The sequence below is a fragment of the Anopheles merus genome, chromosome 3L (assembly GCF_017562075.2).
Source record: "Anopheles merus strain MAF chromosome 3L, AmerM5.1, whole genome shotgun sequence".
NCBI classification, from domain to species: domain Eukaryota; kingdom Metazoa; phylum Arthropoda; class Insecta; order Diptera; family Culicidae; genus Anopheles; species Anopheles merus.
The window spans coordinates 39,707,311-39,725,648 of NC_054085.1; the positions used below are offsets into that span (position 1 = coordinate 39,707,311).

At 43.7% G+C, this 18,338-nt stretch overlaps 3 protein-coding genes across 9 annotated transcripts; 1 reads left to right on the top strand and 2 right to left on the bottom strand.

The window, feature by feature from the left end:
* The first annotated feature begins 474 nt into the window (after nt 1-474).
* Nucleotides 475-6,258, top strand: LOC121600474 (alanine--glyoxylate aminotransferase 2, mitochondrial). Of its 3 annotated transcripts, none has more exons than XM_041929101.1 (7): nt 475-617; nt 700-757; nt 1,868-2,174; nt 2,252-3,080; nt 3,159-3,272; nt 4,928-5,062; nt 5,914-6,258. In XM_041929101.1, exons 2-7 carry the CDS (start codon nt 727-729, stop codon nt 6,031-6,033), a joined length of 1,536 nt encoding a protein of 511 aa, XP_041785035.1. In that variant the 5' UTR covers nt 475-617; nt 700-726; the 3' UTR covers nt 6,034-6,258. The 3 variants fall into 3 exon arrangements, with proteins under 3 accessions (XP_041785035.1, XP_041785034.1, XP_041785036.1); XM_041929100.1 differs by having other exon boundaries at nt 475-608; XM_041929102.1 differs by lacking the exon at nt 5,914-6,258 and adding an exon at nt 5,289-5,498 and having other exon boundaries at nt 475-608.
* Nucleotides 3,270-4,826, bottom strand: LOC121600476 (protein amnionless). Its single transcript, XM_041929103.1, has 2 exons — nt 3,776-4,826; nt 3,270-3,710 (listed from the first exon to the last, which is right to left on the bottom strand). Exons 1-2 carry the CDS (start codon nt 4,791-4,793, stop codon nt 3,289-3,291), a joined length of 1,440 nt encoding a protein of 479 aa, XP_041785037.1. The 5' UTR covers nt 4,794-4,826; the 3' UTR covers nt 3,270-3,288.
* Nucleotides 6,252-12,526, bottom strand: LOC121600477. 5 transcript variants are annotated; one of them, XM_041929106.1, is made up of 6 exons: nt 12,310-12,526; nt 12,007-12,140; nt 10,529-11,473; nt 8,367-8,490; nt 7,443-7,610; nt 6,252-7,363 (listed from the first exon to the last, which is right to left on the bottom strand). In XM_041929106.1, exons 3-6 carry the CDS (start codon nt 11,437-11,439, stop codon nt 7,238-7,240), a joined length of 1,329 nt encoding a protein of 442 aa, XP_041785040.1. In that variant the 5' UTR covers nt 11,440-11,473; nt 12,007-12,140; nt 12,310-12,526; the 3' UTR covers nt 6,252-7,237. The 5 variants fall into 5 exon arrangements, with proteins under 5 accessions (XP_041785040.1, XP_041785042.1, XP_041785041.1 ...); XM_041929108.1 differs by having other exon boundaries at nt 6,252-7,134; nt 7,225-7,363; nt 12,007-12,526; XM_041929107.1 differs by lacking the exon at nt 12,007-12,140.
* Between the last annotated feature and the right edge of the window lie 5,812 nt (nt 12,527-18,338).

Sequence of the window (18,338 nt, forward strand, 5' to 3'; positions counted from 1 at the left end):
CTCGCGTCAATGGCAAAATATCCAACAGGGAAGAGTTGCAACGCGTCTTATTAATGCAACTCACTATGAAATGCAGCTTAAGTGATCGCTTATGTTTACTTGGGTTTCTCAACAAAATCAAGTTTTTATCCAACTTGTGATTGATTACTCAAAAAAAAAACAAAATTATTTCCATCCTAAATCTAGCTGCTTCCATACTAACCGTCGCAATTTTGGAAAAATAAAATCCAAAGCATTATTTGCACATTTTTCTCTACATTTCTCATTATTTCTTTAAGAAAAATGGTAATGTAAGCATGAAGTTCTTCTGTGCATAAGATGGCTTCATTTTAGAATAAATTTTATGAGCCGTCCCGCAAATTGCGTGTGCTCACTTCTTCAAAAAAGAGCAGATCAAATGCACACAACGACTATTGCGCCCGTTCGTGGAACCCGCCTGGGTCGAGAGTAGTGGGTCAGAAATGTTCATTCAATTTCATCCGCTCACACCAGTCTTCCGTTGATCGTCGAGCGCTGAAGTTCATCGGTGCGGCACCCTCGAGCAACGTCGGGCGTAAATTGCAATCAAAACCAACACCGTGTGCGCTTGTGTGTCTGCGCCTGTTAACGTATGCCTTGTGAATACTGTTAATACGTCCCTTTGATTACAACGAGTGCTCCCTTTTCCACGTGGTATATTTTTGTTGTTCCCCTTTTCAGACGTTCAAAAACCACGACCGGTTTGAGATGCTCCTGATGAACCTACAGCGCTTATCAGGTTAGTCGGTGATGTTGATCTAGATTATACCACTACTGCACCAAAAACTACTAACCGATGTTAAACCGAAACGTGAAACTGAACAAACGATTGAGAATTTGTTTTGCTGCAAATCGCAAGTATGCTAACGGTTTTGTGAGTAGTTGAGATACACGTGGTTTTTTTTTTTTCGTAATGTTCCGTGGGCATGGATTATATGTGCGTACCTCGTACGTGACCATTATCTTGTGTCTACGTGAGCTTCTGCTTGCGCGAGCATGGTAGAGAAGCTTATGTGGTTCGAGGCTAAACTTCCTTAGGCGGGCATGAATGAAGCAAATGGTGATCTCTGGCACGATCATAAGGAAGTAAAAAGAAAAAAAGTAAACACACACACACACACGCACTGGCTTGTTTCCCTCAACAAAAACCAGTTGTAAACCAGTGACACAGCTTTAAATGGGGTCTTTTGCAAAAGATCCGTCGTCTTCAAGATGCGAATATAGTTCAGCACGCTAAGAACACAAATGGCCACGCACGCTATTGTGATGGTTCATTGGTTAACGAAGAATAACGCCGCAGCGATGATGATTGCCGCTCAAACTCGTGCTATTTTTAGCCACGCGATCGTATCGCGTTCTAACTGTTGATTAAGCGCCGCAAACTGGTCGACATTCTTAAGAGAGGATCGAGATTGCTACTACAGAAATGTGAATCGGTGACATTGCACACGCATTTCACAGCAAATTCATGATAAAACCCGCTAAAACAAGTTCCTTTCTTACGCTTCAAATCGCACAACTTGTGTCTCGCCTTTTCAGTTTTCACCGAACCGGTTTAAGCCCCAACAATCCCCCGTGCCCGATGGCAAATCCAACCCACTCGAGCGGTCGGAAATCGGAGGATTAAAGGGCATTTCCGATGCGCAAATAAAAATGTAAATAAACTTGACCTTCGCGATCTCTCGCCGGAGAGCACGAGGTGCGTTGAAATGTTCAAAATTTGGTCGAAAGACCCGTTCTCCTTGATATGCACCGAACCGGTCGATCGATGGCAAAAAGAGCAACCAAATCATTCCCTAGCATTGGTAAAACATAACAAAGGAATAATACATGTGTCTACTCCTAACAGCTAGTTCACTTGGAGGCCGATCCCTGTGCCGAAGACTCACAACTCAACCCAACACCCAACATCCAGAATCGGTAAAGCGGCAGCTACGACAGACCCAAACGCAGCATGAGTCGCCACCGTACAAGGGCCAAAGTTTCGATGAGGTCGTGGAGCTGCGTAAGCAGTACCTGACGCCAAATGTGACCTCGTATTACAAGAAGCCGTTGTTAATTCATAAAGGCAGCGGGTCACAGCTGTTTGACCAGGACAAAAGCTATTTGGACATGTTTGGTGGTATCGTTACGGTGTCTGTAGGCCACTGCCATCCGTAAGTGTTCCCTTCGTGTTTGTTGATAGCTGCAGTTTGCAACCTTTAATGCCATTTAAACGTCGTTCATGCGCTAGGAAAGTAAATGCCGCCCTCGAAGAACAGCTTCGCACCCTGTGGCATACGACGAACATTTACATGCACCCAAAGCTGCACCAATATGCGGAGAAGCTGGTCGCTAAAATGCCGGGCGATCTGAAAAACGTTTACTTTGTCAACTCGGGCTCTGAGGCGAACGATTTGGCCATGATGATTGCGCGCCTGTACACAGGCAACCATGACATCATCAGCTTCCGAAACGCTTATCACGGAGCGTCGCCATATACGATGGGCCTGACGGCGCACTCTACCTGGCGCTATCCGCTGCCCGGTCTCAATAGCGGCATTCTGCACGCGATGAATCCCGACCCCTACACGGGAATCTGGGGCGGCAAGCAGTGCCGTGATTCGCCGGTACAAACTACACGCAGTTGCGACTGCCAGGAGGGCCAGTGCAAGGCGACGGATATGTACTATGACCAGCTGGAGCAGCTATTCAAATACTCTCTGCCGCGCGGCAAGGTGGCCGGCATGTTTGCTGAATCGATTCAGGGCGTCGGAGGCACTGTGCAATACACCAAGGGCTACATAAAGCGGGCCGCCGAGCTTGTGCGAGCAAACGGTGGACTGTTCATCTCGGACGAGGTGCAATCCGGTTTCGGTCGCACTGGAGAGCACTATTGGGGATTCGAAGCCCATGACATCGTGCCGGATATAGTGACCATGGCGAAAGGAATCGGAAATGGTTTCCCTATGGGTGCGGTGGTTACTTCGCGCAAAGTGGCGGAGGTACTGTGCCAGGCCCTGCATTTCAACACCTTTGGTGGCAACCCGCTCGCCTGTGCGGTCGGAATGGCTGTTCTGGACGTAAGTTGTTGGTGGATATGGTTTATTTAACAAAAAAAAACCGAACATAAGCACACCCTTTCTTTGCCGTTGCTTCAGGTCATCGATGAAGAGGAGCTACAAAAAAACTCACTTGATGTAGGCACCTACATGTTGAAGGGATTGGAACGGCTCCGGGACAAGCACGATGTAATTGGGGACGTGCGAGGAAAGGTAAGACATTTTGCTGTTACTTCACGAGCAACTCCACATCATCGACCGCCTCCATTGCGGGATCAACCTTCGGCGCAGGCTTTTCGTACATTGGGTTATTGAACGAGGAAGCGTGATGGTTTCCCACATCATCACCCAGAGCTGCTGATTCTTCCCTTTCTTCGTTGGCTAGTTGCACTGCGCTAGGGTAGTTAACGTCCACCGAAAGCCCGTCCACATCATTGTTCGGATCGAAACGTGCAAACACAAAGGGTGTCGTGAAAAACTGACGATTGCGTACCGCCGCTCTAAGCCGCGGAAGCAGCACATCGTCATAGTAATACACATACATAATGCTGAAGAAAGTGGACGCTACGATAAGGGTTAGCATGACGAACGCCAACAGCTGACCTCCCTCCAATGGTGTATGCGGTTGACCGGCGTGTGTTACTTGAAAACCTGTGGAAATGGGAAGAAAGGTGTAACGGCTTCTGCTAAGACGGCATCAAGCACATGACTCTTACCTGAGGAGAATTGCTTCTCGAAGAATGGTCGCAAACTGTCCATCATTCGGGTACTCTTTTCACCATACTCGCCCTTGTCTACGATGATCAGCTGAACAACGTTCGCCCCAGTCGATCGATCCACACCGATATGAAACTCCACGCCGGAATCGTCCACCTCACCCGTATTGATCTTGCGTCGCAATTTGTCCATGAACGTTTGCATGTCAAACACGCCCTTGATCGTGGCCATATCCATGCGCAAACAACTACCACATATCGGACAACAGTGTCCCGGCGGATGTATAGGCGAAAGACAATGCGGTACGGTACAGCGTACGTTCGAGCAAATGGCATCCATCTGCCGTGGTTCTTGGCAGGGACATTTGTCCGCATTGGCACATTTACCTTGGCGGACTAGCGTGTCCTCGGCATTGTAGAACAGGAACTGTCCCAGCTCAGACGACATGAAGTTTTGAAAGCTGTCCAATCCTTCGATCGTGTCTCCAAAGTGTACATTTCCAACTTCGATCGATTCGTGGTACTGCATGTCAATTGGTTTCGGCATATTTTTTCCCACCTCGAAAACGGCCAGCTCATACTGACAGGGCACACGCTCGGAGTGCGGAACGGCGGCATTGGGTGACGAGTGGGTAGATCGTTGCTCGTCGTAAGTTGCCCAGTTGCTACCGGAATAGTAGGGTGTGCGCCCGGGAGCGTTGAAGATCGCTACAGAAATCGCCGCCGGGTCACGCGAAACGACATTCAGCGAAAACGAATGGTCAGGAAAAAGTACGCCACCTTGCTGTGGGAGTATAAGCGACGACACGGTCCAAATGCCCACCGGGAAACTGACGAGCGCGTTCAGTTTGCTGGGAAAGACGATCGTTTGGCCAGCGGTAGGCAAATTACCCGATACCCAATTCGCAGCGTCCGAGAAGCTTACGTGAGGCACCCAAATTTTAACACCATTGCTAGGATGATGGGTCGCAACTACTAGCAGTATTACAACAACACTAGCTGCGGGAGTTGCTTTCATATTGAACACTTGAAATGAACTGTATTCGTTCTATCCTGACCCATGATCAGAATGGGGCGTATAGCCACTGAAAACTACACACTGAATCAGCGATAACCACCCCAATCCCATGTGTGTTTTTTTGCCTTTTTCAGGGATTGATGATTGGTGTGGAGCTGGTTGCCGATAAAGAAACGCGACAGCATCTGAGTGCACCGCATTTTGTCGACATCTGGGAGATGTGTAAAGACATGGGCGTTTTGTTCGGCCGCGGTGGTCTGAATGCAAACGTAAGTATGTTTGCTCGTATGATTATTTGCGATCATTTCCAATGTCCATCCGTACATTCCGCCACAATCAATAGTATTCTTCAGCTCACCTCTTCTAACAGAATTGATTAAGCTTTTTTTTTTTTGTTGTTGCTGTATGGCAGTAGTAGATAACGAGCGACAAAAACACCGATAGTAGATAATATTTAACGAATTGCATTTCGTATTGTTCCCTTCCTCTCAACAGGTCCTTAGAATTAAGCCTCCGATGTGCATAACAAAAGCTGACGTCGATTTTTCCTTGCAAGTTCTTGATATTGCCCTGCGCAAACATTCGGAAAAAACACACTAAAATATCTGAGCTTCTGATTAGCACGGAATTCGCAATAATGAAGAAGATGTTCGAAACATACATACACTATTTGGCAAATAAACAATCAATTGAAGCACAACTCAATCAACATTCTAAAACAGTTTCGGAATAACTATTTCATTCGAATCTCCTATCAACTAATTGCTCTTAACACACTAGCTTTTCCTAATGCAATCGGGGCACTCATTTGATATTAACATCGTGTTTGTGGTTATACGTTTATCACGAGTGGACATGTTTAAGCAGAAGCACAACGGTATCAGTATCTTGCATTAGCTAGACTAGATTCTTTGCTTTATTTTGTGTCTGCATGCTTTTAACTAAGCTATCCGATTGCTTATCTAACCTAGCGCGCTAATTGAATCGTTCCATCCTTACTAACACAATACTATCTTCCTTGGTTTTGTTGCGTGGATTTTACCGGGCGTTTTGTATTTTGGAACAAACATTTAAATTTTTACAATAATCTCCATCGATTTGTTTGATTTGATTATTATAGGTATTGCGTATTAAACCGCCAATGTGTGTCAATCGAACGGATGCTGACTATGCACTGGCCGTCATCGATTATTGTTGCGATCAGTACATGAAGAAACAAAAGCGTGGCTCCAGACGCTGACTCTTGTCAAATGTGTTCTACTGTGATTTTTGAGATTCCCTTCAGGTTTTGGACACCTGCATATATTTTAAGTGCAAGTATTTTTTATGATTAAGTAAGTTTATGCCTGCTCTTACGAAACATTACATTCCATATTTTATCTGTGATGTAAGACTGTGAAACAATAAAAAGAAAAACAATAAATTCAACTCTTTGAGTGGATACTATTTCGGATAACAAATGAAACGAAACGGTGTTGTTTTTACTACTTACACGGCTCCAAATGGTTTAATAATTTTCTTTAGGTATCGTGGGATCGTCTTACTTCGATGCTACATTAAATTACAAAATTTAAAATGGGTCCACGTTATATATTTTACCGATAGATATGGAATCGAGGCAAAATCCGATGCCCATTAAAACTGCCTCTAAAACTAATTTCAACGCTCAAGCTCGCCAGCGACTCAAAACTTAAACGTTGAAAGGTGAAAAGAAATTATTCTTCAAAAATTATATATTGTATGTATGATTTTTTGTTTTACATTTCCACATATATGTTCGAATCTTAGTTGAGCCGCGTATAAACATATTGAACATACATGCACTTTACCAGCATTCGAAAAAGTCAGTAAAATTACACGTATGCAACAGCATTTTTGGTATGCTACAGACTTGTATCATTCATTTGGGAAATAGTTACGGCGTTGGCAAATGCATTGCAGAAAAATAAAACTATCTTACTTGCTTGCTTGTAACTGTTTAGTTCTTTTCTCTCACAACTTGCCACAACTTGTACACATTCTTATGGAAAATTAGCTCGTTGCTATTCCAGACGGAAATTAAAATGCATATAAATAGGTGAACAAAGAGTTGTTAGCCTACGGACGGTTTTTGACAGTCAAGAACGTGCTCGGTCTGATCTTCGATTGACGTGGTTAGTGTGATTGAGATTCTTTCTTTATCATAATTCATACGAGAGAATGTTTTTTCGTTGTGTGCATACAGACTTACAGCAATTACTGTTGGTTTTCAGTGGTTTCGTACATGGGTATATGCCTGCGAATGCGTTTGGGATCCTTAATCGCTAGCTGGGTCTGGTAGACCAATAAATATCACTATCACCTAGAACAATACAAATATTAACAACTGATTGACTTATTTCACTAGCCTGGCGTGGAAGGACTCGAACGATTTTTTGGAGTCGAAACTGACAGTCGTATCACAACTATGCCTCGATTTCGATCAGTATTTTTTCGTCCGAATCCGCATCGGTCGTAGCGAGCAGCGCTGCTGAGAGTTCCAGTCGCGCCTTTTGTATAACCCATATCATAAGAGCGGCGCCAACAATCACCTAACAATTGAAAATCGATCGATATTAGCACTTCAAACTTCCAGAGCACGCAAAAAGAAATGGTTTATAATGCTCTTACCTCCACCACAAATACGCCATATCCTGCCAGTCCCAGAGCAGCATTGTGGTCACTTAGTACCTCGTGAATAGAGCGTAGCTTCGAGCCAAGGTATACGTTAATAGTTTGCGCTGGGAGCAGTCCAATTAGCGTTCCAGCATGGTAGCTCCGGGTATTTACGGAGCTTATCTGTAAGATGAAAGGATTGACAGTATAATATCAGATGGCATGAACCACGTTGGACAGCCGAAAGCCGTTTTTTACACACTATAAACAATCCAAACACAGCCCTAACCCGAACGTACGTGCTCGAAGGGAAATAAACTAGCAAAATGGAAAAAAAGAACGTTACTGCTCACCATTATACCATTTCGAAAAAAAAAAAACTCTTTGAACCAATATGAGTGCACGAGTATTTTAATCTGATTTTATAAGATATAAATAGACATTTCTAACGACAACTATTCCAGCACTTTACTGATATTCTATTCAAGGTAACATTCACAAACAACAGCCGACAGAAAACGAGCGTGAAAAGCTGACAAAATCTCTGGGACGGTAATGATTTTACCAGCAATAGAATAGCTACAAACTTGAAAAGTTTATAATTTTACACCTTCGAGTAAAGTGGTCCATGGTTGGTTGATTGTGTTTGGGATGTTCATAATATTTGTTTTGGCAACAATACGACAATGTTTGCTCATTTTAGTATACGCATCTTTTTTCTCGATGCCATATGCAGTGACTTGACGCATTAAACACAGCCTGTTACAAGACTGATTCTACCAAGTGAACTATCACGCTTTTCTAGCCTAGTTGCATTATAAGCTCGAGAATAGTTTCTGGCCCGCACATCACGTGAAACTAAGCCACATGGTGTCACGTTTTACGGATTTCGTTCAAGCATGTCTACTCACGAGGCAACTCAGTCTAAAGTCAACTTACGCCGAATATGGTGTTTTGCAGCCCGAATGGTATTGGTGTTAAGCGTGCAAAGAGTACAATTTTGAAGGCCCTTGGTCCGGATATAACCCGCAGGATGGCACGGCCAGTTTCGTTTCTGATGAGCCTAGAAAGAGAGAAATACGACGAAACATTACCGAACGACAAATGCAGCTAAACACAACCAGCCAGATGTTATGTATGTTGTCAAGCGAACACAGACCGAAAGGCGAATTACGTTTCATGGCCACTTAATAGGGCCAAGTGTTAACCAGTGCGATTTAAATCACCACAACTCTCAATTCTACACACCCTATGGCTATGGGTAAAAAACCAAATATGCCTGACATATACATATATTCAAACTAAACAAATATTTATTAATTAACACGAACAGAGGAGAAGTCGAGCTTCTTTACAATCTTATACTACTGTTTCCAAATCTCTGAATTGATTCTTTTGAAGTATTAGACACAAACTTTGCAGCAATATTTTACTAAAACAAAACTAATACTGCAATGTTTCAATTATCTAGAGCGACTCTTTTAACATCTTTACTCGATTACGCTGCAAACGCACGTAGGGAACCACTTTGATCAGTTGTCAAAGCGGCTGACCTCGATATAAGCGTAACCTAAAACGAGTAAAAATTGAAGTGATGTTTCCACGTGCGGCTGCTGTGAGCCAACGCATACAACGGTAAATTACAGATACATACGAATTTACTAGCCTAGCTCCCAGCTTCGGCCATTGCCTTTATAATAGCTCCATGATGCTGTTTGTTTGTTTGTTCGACGTTAGTATTGGGTGCGAATGTCTCTCGCTGCTACTTATGGAGCATGCGTCTGGTGCTTTAATACATTCTAACGCTTCGAAGAATATTACATCAATTTTTGTGTGTAGATACTGTTTGCGTTGGTGCAAAAAAACTCTTATTCACATTCAATGCGCAATACACCGCAACGGTTTCCGAAAGCCAGTGATATTTTTAATTGGTAAACTACCAAGGAATGATGGATTTGGATAAATAATAATGACAATTTTGTTAACCGAAATTTAATGTTCATACTACAACTTAACTACAGTGAACCCTCTCTTATTTGACACCTCTCCAAATTGAAAAACCTCTCTTATTTGAACATTTTGCACAGTCCCTTGATTTCCAATACATTTTTGTTCCTCTAATTTGGAAAACCTCTGAAATCTGTGTCCCTCTTATTTGAGTATGGTGTTGCCATGGTTATTGAAAGATGTATGCTCAAATTAGCGATTCTGTTCGCAGTTTCCTATAGCAACAGTTAAGGCTGCATACTAAATGTTCTGTCTCTTTCTTGTCTTGTATGGACCTTTCATTCACTTTCAACCTCTGTAATTTGAAAACCCCTCTTATTCGACAGTCCCATCGCCTCTCAAATAAGAGAGAGTTCACTGTATTAGGCTTTTTTGGCTCATATATTATTTTTGTTCGATTATTCGATTCGATTGCCCGAACCATTAAGCGAACTTCAATTGCTACCTTTAGCAACTAGCAACTAACTCGCTATTGGGAGTCATTCTTGGTGAGTGTAGAAACACAAATAATTGTTGCCGCAAGTGTGCCATGGAAAAGAGTTTCAACTGTTCAATACCACGTAGCAACCGTTTAGTTTGCCGCTGTTGCTAACTTATTTGAACACATGCGCCACGTCACATCCACCCTTTCCTAAATTGAGACTGGTAAATTAATGTTAATCATGAGTAAACATATTCCTCTGCTTTAGTATGTGCCGTGTCCACTGCTATCTGTATGATCCAACAACAATTTCAACAATATTAGCAACAGTGGCGATTTGGCAAAAAGATTCATGTATCACCATAGTTCATCACGGTGAGTCAGATGCTTTACATTCTTAAATATTTGAAATATCGTATCTATTCAGCATTTCAATATTATTAAGGTAAATGTAATTATCAGCATCCTCCTATAACACATATAAGTGACTCCTTATCGATCACATGCGCTTAAAGCATGTTAAACTTTTGCGTAAACAAGTATACTTCTATCATCACATACCATCATGTACTATGTACAGTATTAATTTGCAGTCCCAGAATAACCGCTGGAAAAATAACAGCCTCAAACAGCCCCAACTGCTAAAGAAATGTTTGAAATAAATAATACTCACTTGTGTACGGGCAGTTTGCTTTGGAGCGATTTGATTGTATTGTGCGCAATGGTCACGCCAAGATTAGCGCCGATCACCACAGTCAGCAGCCCCCGAATGAACCCAAACAGGTAGCCGCTGGCAATGATCAGCACTAGATAACCGACCGTTACGGGAAAACTTACGACGGTGAACATGCACAGAAAGATGACAAATATTATCCACGTGTTTTGCGTTTCGATCCAGAACAGGACACCTTTGGCGGTATCTCTGAACGTGTAGATTAATAGCATGATCCCGATCAGCAGGCACAAGGGAAGCAGATAGCTGAACATGGGCCTACGCTGTGAGGCCACTATGCGCTGCAGCCGGTACAGCCAACTATCGCGCATTGCGATCGTGTCACCGTCTATCGATGATCGCTTCCTATCATTAGTGTTCGTTGCCTTGGTAACTGGCAATGAGGAAGGCCTTGATAAAACTGCTTTTGCGGGTAGTTCCCCGAACAGACTGTAGTTTCCAAACTGTTGCTGTTCGTAAAACGATAGACAGGCGCCGCTGGCCGTCTGTTGCGTCACAGGATCGTACTCATATAAGCAACTGCTCGGTTTCTTCTTTGGGCTAGTTCCTTCCAGTGATACTACTGTGAAAAATGCTTCTGTCGGTTGTACCAATGATACTGGCGATTGGTCCTTTACACTAGCAGTCGAATGATGTATGCCCTTAAAGAAAGGCTTATTGTGATGGGCGTTCCGGATCGGAGGCGAAGCAGGTGTTGATATCGTCCTAGGTGATGTGATAGTTTGTGATGCCGTTAGAACGAATGTCGGTGAGGTCAGTGTCGGCAACTGTCGAAAGTCCTGCGTCGTCTTTTGAACCAATGATAGTGCTTGTTCATCGAATTTGATTCCATTCTCGTTCGAACAGTTCATACTGGTTGCAAGATCCACGGAAGCACGCAGAACACTAGGTAGGATTAATTTAAAACGAATAAAACCAATCAGTACACACTATCAACGTCTCAAGTGAGGGCCAGTTAGTTATTCCCCTTTTATGTGAGATCGGTTACCGTAGCTATTTTGGTCGAATGGAGACCGAGAGAAAGTGAGCAAAATACCACAACCATCAACAAATGTGAGCAGTGTGTTAAATCGGTGTCGGAATGGCGACAAGCACTCACAAAAGAAATGAGTGAAAGTGGCACTTTAGCCGGAACTAGCCCACAGGAAAACAAAAAAAATGTACTTAACACCATCGGAATTGGTGAATCGTACTATTTAAGCTAGAAAACGCACGTTAAGGCAATTCTATATGAAAATAGATTCTTGTTCCACCACACCATAATCAAAATAAAACACGCAGAAGCGCATTCGCACTCAAACCCACTTCCACGTAGAAAACATATTGAATAGAATGAGATGAAACAATGGTACAAAATCGATCGTTTTAATTTACAGCAATCACCGTCACCATAAAAAGGCCCACTTGCACTCATTTACCACTGATGCACGAAAACGTGACGGAGGGGCAATATGTTCCCATCGGTGCTGCGGTAAATAAAGATGTATCTCCAGTAGCAGGGTCCATTTTCCAACCAAAAAACACACCAGTAAAGTTACATCTTCTTTGAAGCCTGCAAATCATCCAACGTTACATTGACATACACTGCTCGAACCACGGCACTATCGTTTTAGAGACTCGTTTGTTGTGCAAACTTCTCAAATGCTTTTAATTACACGCCACAACTGCATTGCGCGTATGTGCTCCGATGCATACACAGGAATCACGCAAAAAAAACTTACTTCGGCTTCGGAGTTTCAATGCACAGAGCGCGAATGTTTAAATTTTAACTTATTTTCGCACACATACGAACAAAGTTTTCTCTTTGCATTTAACGTAAAACGGAAGAATATACAGCACTTCACGACTCGCTCATACTTAACACACACTCCTTTTCTTCACAACAGACTACGTGAGAATACGAGGATGATCGCGCTTCCATCGACAACAAACCTTTTTTTTGTATTAATATTTTTCTTATTTTCTTCGCAGTGTCGTTTGGCTCCCCGTACAACATGGCGAGGGTTTTTGACGTTCGAATATCGTTGCACCTCGCTCATTTTCTCTACCTTCTTTTACTTGCCTCCAGTGTTCTTGCTCCAGTGAGCTTTTGTGCCCCCCTTCTCCCACTATACAACGAACGCTTCGTCCACCATTGTACATATATATATATATATATATATATATATATATATATATATATATATATATATATATATATATATATATATATATATATATATATATATATATATACCCAAGTGCCACAAATCCACTAAACGACCACTAAACGGCTTCTAAACGACTCAAGTTCTCTACCTAAACGGAATATAGAAAGACTTCGTTTAGCAGACGGCAAACGACTCATTCATTCTAAAAATAGCAAAAAAGCTGGTGGCGCTCTCTGTTGGTGGGATACCCCAACCAGTTGAGCTTCATCGCTTGGAGGAGAGCTTTCTCATTTCTTCTGTACTGTTGTATGGTTTCGCATTGAAGTTATGCATCGCTAGAACTAGAACGGCGATACGATTGTTTAAATACTAAACTCCAATGGAAACCACCAGTACTGAAGCAAGTGAGATTTGAGTAATGGTCGTTGGTGTTGATACCCATGTATCTGACCACAAGACCATTCATATAGATTTTTGCTCGGAAAGTTAGAAGGCTATATAATAGGTATAATAGCGAAACACATTGCAAGAAAAGGATAGCAATATAATGATGAGTTGTAATACGCCATCTATTGATCAAACCAATGAAGCTGTGGAGCTTTCATTTTTTTTATATGGATATTCAATTTTTCAGTCGTTTAAGCTTAATCTGTGGCGCTTGGGTATATATATATATATATATATATGTCATAAAAAAAATCAAAGCTACGAATGTAAAATGAGCTCGACGGCATCGTCAATCGATAGAAGAAAGTCTAATTTACGAACTCACTGCCTGCGCCTACACGTATGGTCCAAAACAACCGAAGTCATACAAAATCATGAAAAAGTCTGCGCCTTTTTGTTCCGGCGTCCTCGTGAAGTTTACCGAGCCGAACCAAATAGTTGTGTTCGATAAATATGTGTGCGTATCAGGTAGCAGCATTTGTACTGCTTACCTGCCGTATGCCGCTGCGATACCGAGCGAGACGCATAGACAACCCATCAACAGGACATGTGTAGCCGTGAGGAAATTTTTCTGTGTCTCTTTTGCCTTGTCCTTGCCTTTAGATCCTGATGAGTGAAGCATGCATACCTTTCGGGTACGTTCGGGGTATAAGCTCTGTCCCTCTCATGTTAATGGTGAAGATAGAATCGTATGCCATCGGCTCTGCATTCGGGCGTGGGCAGGCCCGTGGACGCCGTCTGTTCGCACGTACTAAATCTTAGCGCTTTCAACACACTTGATTTTGCACAAATCTACAATTTCAGGCGTATCGAGTACTAATCGAGCAGATATGGGAAAACAATTTCGAGCAAATGTCACTTGGGTTGGTAACAATTTACGCGCATCATATACCGAGGTGTGTATGTTCTCGCTCGTTGTATCATGCCATCTCGTTCGCGCATATAACGTAAAAACGTAAACAAACTTGGTGGTGGGCTAAATTTAGTGTGCCCAATTTTGCTCAATTATTTGCATCGGAATCGATAACAGTTTAGTACAAATGTAATTAAATTGCTTGTAAAGGGCCGTAGGAAAGTTGCGCAACCCGTACGATCTCAATTCAAAGAGGCACATGCAAAAATCGCCGCGAGAAAAAGTCCTGGATGACCAAATGCTTGATCTTTAAGCATTACATTAACAAGGCGTGATATTTTGCATCTTGCAGATCATCATTTTGCCTCTAAAGCGTAATGCTGCAGCGGGTACATTGCAAGAGATAGGATTTACAAAACACGCAGCTCAACCTGATCCAGCCCTCGAGCACGCTGTGCGATGCTGCGCATAGTACCGTACAGCATGTCCTATTAATCACCCTGACAACGCATGTGTCCGCTTTTTTGCCATTTAATTTTGTCCACCAACACAATCGCACACCAGCGCGAGCTTTTTAGCGGCCATCTTTAACCCTCAATAACCCTCACAATGACTTACGAAAACGCTCGCCATCGAGGGAAAATCGCACTGATTTGGAGCGTTGGCGAGCTCGTAACAACCGGTTTTTGGCCTTCGGGTTCTGCATCTATACTTCCAGCGCGAACAATCAACGATATGCCCATGCAATGCCATGTCGTTGTTTTGGACCTTTGAAAAATGAATACGAATTACAGTAGAACGTCGATTATCTGGGCAGCTCGGGACCGGACTATTGCCGGTTAATCGATTTGCACGGATAATCGTTCAAGAAATGTCAAATCCATATAAAATTTATAAAATTCACTAGTTTTATGATAAATTCACCTTGAATCAATGGATTTATCGTTAGTAGAATATTATTTTAATCAATAACTATAGGTTTAACAGCTGTTCATGAACAAAAATGAATTTCGAATATACCACTAGACACTACAGAGATGCACAAAAAACTAGGTTTCCACTTGACTATCGCTGCAAATGTTCGCCGTACGTTTGAACAGCTGTCACATTTATAAGCACGGTTAAGCCGCCCACCGGTTAATCCGCCTCCGGATAATCGACGTTCTACTGTAAAACCGTTAGATTGCTATGTTATTTCATTTATCACAGCGGACCTTCTGGCGTAACTTAGGCTGCGCTCTGGCACCAATCGAACACGACATCCGACTCGAACAAACCCATATAATCATATAATCATATCCCATTGTGCTGACACAAACAAACACAAAAGACAAACATGGCAAATCCCATACATTTTTCATGTTCGATGTCGTGTTCGATTGGTGCTAGAGCATCGGGCTAGGAATTAAGTTTTAGGTTCCTGCCGCAAATGTTATGAATTACAGAGTTGTGGTAGAGAAATTGTGTACGTAAAAGATACATTGTGTTGTATCTTAACTTTTGCTGTTTTTTTAACACTTAGTCAACGCGATACAGTAGAAAATTGAACAATTATCGACACTAATCAATACACTTAACGATACCGACCCAACGCAATGCCCCCGGACAACGATTAAAATGGGCTCATGGAACGTACGCACTCTTAGCAAAGCCGGAGCCTTGAAACAACTTGATGACGCCCTAGCCACATTGAGCATGGACCTCGTAGCTCTACAAGAGATTCGGTGGCTAGGGAACGGTGTGCACAACAGGCGTGGTAAGCAATGCTACGATATTTACTACAGCTGCCACGACCGCCACCACGTGCTCGGAACGGGTTTCGCCGTAGGTCCCCGGCTGAAATCCGTAATCATAGATTTCAAGGCTATAAACGATAGGCTATGCACCCTGCGCATGCGAGGCAAATTTTTTAATATAAGCCTCATAAACGTTCACGCCCCTACCGAAGATAAAGAGGAAGAGGAGAAGGACCTATTTTACGGCCGCCTCGCTAGAACTATAGATGCGTGCCCCAGGCATGACCTCAAAATCATCCTGGGGGACTTCAACGCAAAAGTCGGTAGGGAGCCAATGTACCGCCAATACACTGGCTGTCACAGTCTGCATGAGCACAGTAACGATAATGGTAGTAGATTGGTCCAGTTCGCCGCAGCGAACAATCTGGTTGTAGGAAGTACCAAATTTGCGCGGAGGGACATCCACAAAATGACGTGGGCGCACCCGGATGGCGAATCCTTCAACCAGATCGACCACGTGTTAATAAGCCGCCGACGACAGTCGAGCCTGTTAAACGTCAGAACTTATCGAGGAGCCAATATCGATTCCGATCACTACTTGGTTGGCTTAGTGATACGTTGTAGAATCGCCCGCCCCCGCACCAATGGGGGCGGAGAAAACACGCAGCCTCGGCTCAACACGGACTCTCTAAGGGACATTACTGTCCAACAGGAATTCAAAGCCGCTTTAGACGAGTCTCTACTACCAGAAAACAGATATGAAACTACGAGCGAGAGGTGGAACGCTCTAAAAACAAAAATAATAAACTGTGCAAGAAATATACTCCCACCACGTCGTGGCAACACCAAATCTGGCTGGTTCGACGATGAATGCAGACAAGTGACCGAACGTAAGAATACTGCATACCGAGCAATGCAGCAACGGCATAGAACGCGGGCATGCGCAGAGGAATATTCACGGCTCAGACGCGAAGAGAAACGAGTTCACCGCTCTAAGAAGCATGCTTTGGAAGAGCAAAACATGCGGGAACTCGAGCAAACCAGAGAGGCGTACGGACCGACACGAAAGTTTTACCAAGCGATAGCAGGTCACCGAAACAACGTGGTACCTAAGGTAACCTGCTGTCGCAACAAGGATGGAGATCTGGTTAGTAACCAGCCAGAGGTCCTCTCGCGGTGGGCTCAGTACTTTGATGAATTACTCAACGACCAGTTAAACGAACAGCTAGAAGCGCCACTAGCAGATAGTGTCATGCTACTGCCACCTAGCATAGAAGAAACACGAAAGGCTATCCGTCGGCTGAAAAATAACAAGGCACCCGGAACCGACGGAATTGCAGCTGAACTGGTCAAGAATGGAGGTGCACGACTAGAAAACGAGATTCATCAAATTGTTACTGAGGTGTGGGATAGCGAATCGATGCCTTGTGATTGGAATCTCGGCATCATCTACCCCGTATACAAGAAGGGAGACAGGTTGGACTGCAACAACTACAGGGGTATTACGGTGTTGAATACCGCCTATAAAATATTTTCCCTGATCCTTCAGGATCGCCTTGTCCCGCACGTCGAAGAGATAGTAGGAAACTATCAAAGAGGATTCCGAAACGGAAAATCAACCACTGATCAGATCTTCACCATGCGGCAGATCTTGGAGAAGATGGCTGAATACAAAAACGACACATACCATCTCTTCATAGACTTCAAAGCCGCATACGATAGCATAGCCAGGGTAAAACTGTACGACGCTATGAGCTCATTTGGAATCCCGGCCAAACTGATAAGGCTAGTTAGAATGACTATGACCAACGTCACATGCCAGGTGAGGGTGGATGGAAAACTCTCAGGACCTTTTGCTACCACCAAAGGTCTGCGCCAGGGGGACGGGCTTGCCTGTCTCCTATTCAACTTGGCGCTAGAGAGGGCCATCCGCGACTCGAGGGTGGAGACTACGGGAACCATCTTCTATAAGTCAACCCAGATCCTGGCATACGCTGATGATATAGACATCATTGGTCTGCGGCTCTCCTATGTAGCAGAAGCCTACCAATTGATTGATCAGGCGGCAGAGAGCCTCGGATTGCAGATAAACGAGGCAAAGACCAAACTGATGGTGGCAACATCAGCGGACCTACCAATAAATAATCCGAATCTACGTAGGTGTGACGTACAGATAGGTGAACGCACTTTTGAAGTCGTCCCACAATTCACCTATCTTGGGTCAAAGGTCAGCAACGACAACAGCATGGAAGCTGAGTTGCGCGCAAGGATGCTGGCTGCCAACCGGTCATTCTACAGCCTGAAAAAGCAGTTTACCTCAAAGAACCTGTCGCGACGGACGAAGCTGGGACTATATAGTACCTATATAGTACCAGTACTCACATACGCCTCTGAGACATGGACACTGTCCAAATCTGACGAAACCCTCTTAGCCGCGTTCGAGAGGAAGATGCTCAGAAGGATACTTGGCCCCGTATGTGTGGAAGGACAATGGAGGAGCCGCTATAATGACGAGCTATACGAGATGTACGGCGACCTCACTGTCGTACAGCGTATAAAGCTCG